General features: G+C 47.9%; 1 protein-coding gene across 1 annotated transcript; it reads right to left on the bottom strand.

The window, feature by feature from the left end:
• Positions 1–683: 683 nt before the first annotated feature.
• GPHB5 (glycoprotein hormone beta 5) lies at positions 684–3,291 on the bottom strand. Its single transcript, XM_019550850.1, has 2 exons — positions 3,045–3,291; positions 684–1,220 (listed from the first exon to the last, which is right to left on the bottom strand). The coding sequence occupies exons 1-2, from the start codon at positions 3,246–3,248 to the stop codon at positions 1,032–1,034; spliced, it is 393 nt and encodes a 130-aa protein (XP_019406395.1). The 5' UTR covers positions 3,249–3,291; the 3' UTR covers positions 684–1,031.
• Positions 3,292–3,617: the final 326 nt, after the last annotated feature.

Genomic DNA, 3,617 nt, shown 5'->3' with positions numbered 1-3,617 from the left:
TCCTCTGGTCCACGGCATGGACACCTGACATGGAGCAGGTCTCTCTGAGAAGCAAAACTGCACTGGGGACTGTGGGGTGAACCAGCATAGGCTTTCCTTGACCTTGCTTCCACGTGAAGGAAAACCAAGGCCATTACACCATCCTTTAGCGCCCTTTTCAGTTGGGAGAGATCCTTAAGAGAGACTCACCAGCCATACAAAGCTCTTTGATTTCCATTCAATCAATTGATTTCCTCACCCTGTATGGGAAGAAATGTGATTTTCTCTTTCAGGCTTTCAGTGTTTTTTCTTCAAAGACTGAGGTGGTTTCCTTATGAGTGGCGTGATATGAGATTTTACGTACAGTGGCCCCAATTAAGCAAAGCTCTTAAACACATGCTTAAAGTATAAGTTTGTGCTTAAGTGCTTTGCTGTGACAGAGGTTGTTACAGCTTTGTATTAATGAATTTATACGCCTGATGAACCAGAGCTAAGCCCTGGTCTCACTACTGACACTAGTTTTTAAGTATTTTGGTGGCATTGTTCCCGATTGTAACCCGTGTCAGTGAGAAAGGAAGCTGGTCTATAAGGGCACCGAGGGAATTCTGCCGAGTACATTTACATTCCCAAGCTCAAGAATAGAAGAAATAAAAACCAAAATGAACAAAGCTGTTGTTACCTTAACACTGTTGTTCTCCACTTGTAGGTGTTTTGGGCTGCTTATTAAATGTGTGCTTTGTGCATGAGGTGAGTTCAAATACTGTGAAATGCCTCTGGGTAAAAGAAACTGCATCATAACTTTCCACATGACATATTGTCGTAAGGCTCCTTATTACAATACTACGTTAATAGTTCTCTAAACTGGCTGCGAAGAGAAGAGAAGAGTATGCCTTTACTGTGCTGAAGAGTTAGTGCTTAGAAGCGGTAAGACTCAGCGGTCACATTCTGTGCTGATTTACACCTCCTGCAATGCTGGCGTGAAAGTGGTGTAACATCAGGGCAGAATCTGGCCCGCAATAGCCAAGGCAGCTGTGCACCCGGGGAAGGAGGGCTCAAAAAGTCTCGCATTCGGTTGTTGCAGTAGAGCAGACACCACAGTCGCACCGTATGGCCTTAGGGAACGTGTAGAAGGGGTCCACACCAGGAGCGCAACTTGGCAGCTTCACTGTCACCAGCTTTGTCTCATTGTAAGTGCAGACTCGATGGTGAGATTCGATGTAAGGGGGATCCAGAATAGGCTTCTGTTAGCAGGAGGGAAAATGCTGACATTAGACACAGGCCAGGTGAAGGGGAGGCAGGTAAGCAGGAAGTCTATGAAGATCCTACAGCCCCCTCCTCCCACCAAGCCCTGGTTACTTCAACGGGATTGATCACGAACCTCCACACAATGGGTAGACAGGAGCAGACACACAGAGCATATCAAGGAACATTTCTTAGTCCTGCAGGAGGTCCAGGCCTGCTACTGATTCTAGTTCACTTAGCTAAGATTTCTTTGGACTCGGGCTGCTTGAAAAAAATCTTCTGTTTTTCTCAACTCTGGAGTTTCAACTAACCGAAATATTGCCTGCAAAGTCTCTCCTTTCTGCTGAGATTTCACTTGAAAAAAAAGCCACACGAGCCGAATTCTTTTTTCATTTGGAAATGCCACCACAAATGTTGCGGGAAAGGGGTGGAATGCAAATGCCACAGGTGCCCCTTCCTCCCTCTGAACCAGCTTCCCCAGCCAAATAACATGTCCCATGAAATACGTCTGTGGCTCAGGAAGAGCAGGGACTGGGAGACAGAGCCCAGCCCATTGGAGAGAATGGGAATGTGAGGGGTCTCCAGCTGTGTTTGCGCAACACCAGTCAGTGTTGCGAGAGGGCTGGTTTTTGTGGTGGCACTTCCTAGCCCTGCCCAACGCAGTGTAGACATCACCTCAAAGGATCCCTTGGTTAAGGAGGAGGAATCCCCACCTCATCTCCTCCACCAGCAAGCAGCAGCTCATCTTCCCTCCCCCTGGCAGTGAAAGAAGGTGTAGGAAAGTCAAGGCTAAACCTCAGAAATAGTTGGCTCCTCCTCGCCTTTCGTTACTGGAAGGAAGAGGTCCTTGGCTTTGCTTGGGCAAAAGGAATCCCTTGAATCAATGTGATTTTCCCTGAGAAGGACATCAGGGCCTGGCCCACTGAATCTTTTCATTAAAGAAAGCTAAAATTAGTCATGAGCTTCATCTCCCGTGTGTGTATAGACTTGTTTTCCGTCATCCCCCCCTCTCTCCGCCCCCCTACAACAGAACCCCCTCGTTTTCATACAAGGGTGCGATTTGAATGAGGGCAACTTAGAACCAGACATTGCCATTGGGATTTGGGTTTTTTTGGAACAAAACATATTACTCATGATCCGTGGGCTCCATTTTAATCTCAAAGGGATTTTCTTCCAGTAAAGTAAAAAAGGACTCTTTCCCCTAAGCGTTTAGGTTGCAAGAAGCTTTCAAATTGCATAACGAGGGTATTACGTAAGCACATTATTAACATTACCACATGATGTGTGTGCGTCTCATAGACAGTGGTTAAAATTAATGGCTCAAGGCAAACTTTTCAGCTCCTGGCACTTATATTAAGACTACCATTCACCACAGCAGTGTCTTTGCCTTCATACTTGTATACTCAGCACGTTCATGTTCTTGTCGTTATTTGTTTGCATTATAGCAGCGCCGAGATGCCCCACTCTACTAGATGCTACACAAAGGCATTGCAAGGGAAGCCCCCGTTCCAAAGATCTTAACATCAAAGCATGATTTGCCTAGGGGAAGAAAGGTTTTTCACGTGAGAGAGAGAGGCTGAGACATGCTCAGGGCACACAGAAAATCTATGGCATAGCTGGGAACCAAATACAGAGCTGCTGAGTCCTAAGCCTAGGGTCTCCACAACAAGTCCAGCCCCCCCCGATGCCAAGGGAATAATGACACCTGCCCACTGCACCTCTTACCAATTTCTATTTGGAAAACAATACATGAAGTGTCAAGCTGTTTAGTGCCAGCTCCTTGGGCCACATACATCCCTTACACACTCCTCTGGTATACTCACCTCCCAAGTCTCACAGCGTCCCCAGCAGGCATCCGTGGTGATACGCAGCCCCCTACAACCGGGCTTCCTAGCCAGGAAGGTGAACTCACGCACAGCGCAGCCAATGAACGTGCGCAGGTTAATGTTGGAGGTCTTCAGCGCGCTGAAACAGCCAGCCAGTATCAGGAGGGGCACAGAGCCCAGGACCACGTGATGGAGCTTCATGCTGTGCGCTGAGATGGAAAGAAGGCCGAGAAAGGTGAGAGGAGTGGACCTGCTTTTCCCGACCTGGGGAGTTGATGCTTTTGGCATAGTGTGCGTGTCTGCCGTGCTGGGACTGGGGACAAAATGGTACCGTTCCCTTTAGCCACTTGTCTTGCCAGCAAGGAGAAGATGGGACATCCTATCCCTCCCGCCTCACAATCCAGGTGGTGCTGACTAGGTTCACATAGCAGTAGGTTTGTAACAGCAGCCTTAATTTTAGTTGTGGGTTTTGCCAAGCCACACAGAACACTGCTTTCTCCACTCCCCAGGCAGAGCAAAAACAGTGGCTGCCCTACAGAAGTTGAGCTCCAGCTTCATTCAGAACTAGGG

The sequence above is a fragment of the Crocodylus porosus genome, unplaced genomic scaffold (assembly GCF_001723895.1).
Source record: "Crocodylus porosus isolate Cpor-Errol unplaced genomic scaffold, CroPor_comp1, whole genome shotgun sequence".
In the NCBI taxonomy this organism is placed as follows: domain Eukaryota; kingdom Metazoa; phylum Chordata; order Crocodylia; family Crocodylidae; genus Crocodylus; species Crocodylus porosus.
This window is presented reverse-complemented; position numbering and strand designations above follow the sequence as displayed.

Excerpts from the sequence above, each read along its gene's own strand:
- GPHB5 (XM_019550850.1), bottom strand. The coding sequence starts at position 3,248 with ATGAAGCTCCATCACGTGGTCCTGGGCTCTGTGCCCCTCCTGATACTG. Across the intron at positions 1,221-3,044 it reads GACGCTGTGAGACTTGGGAG|AAGCCTATTCTGGATCCCCC; the intron begins GTGAGTATACCA and ends TCCTGCTAACAG.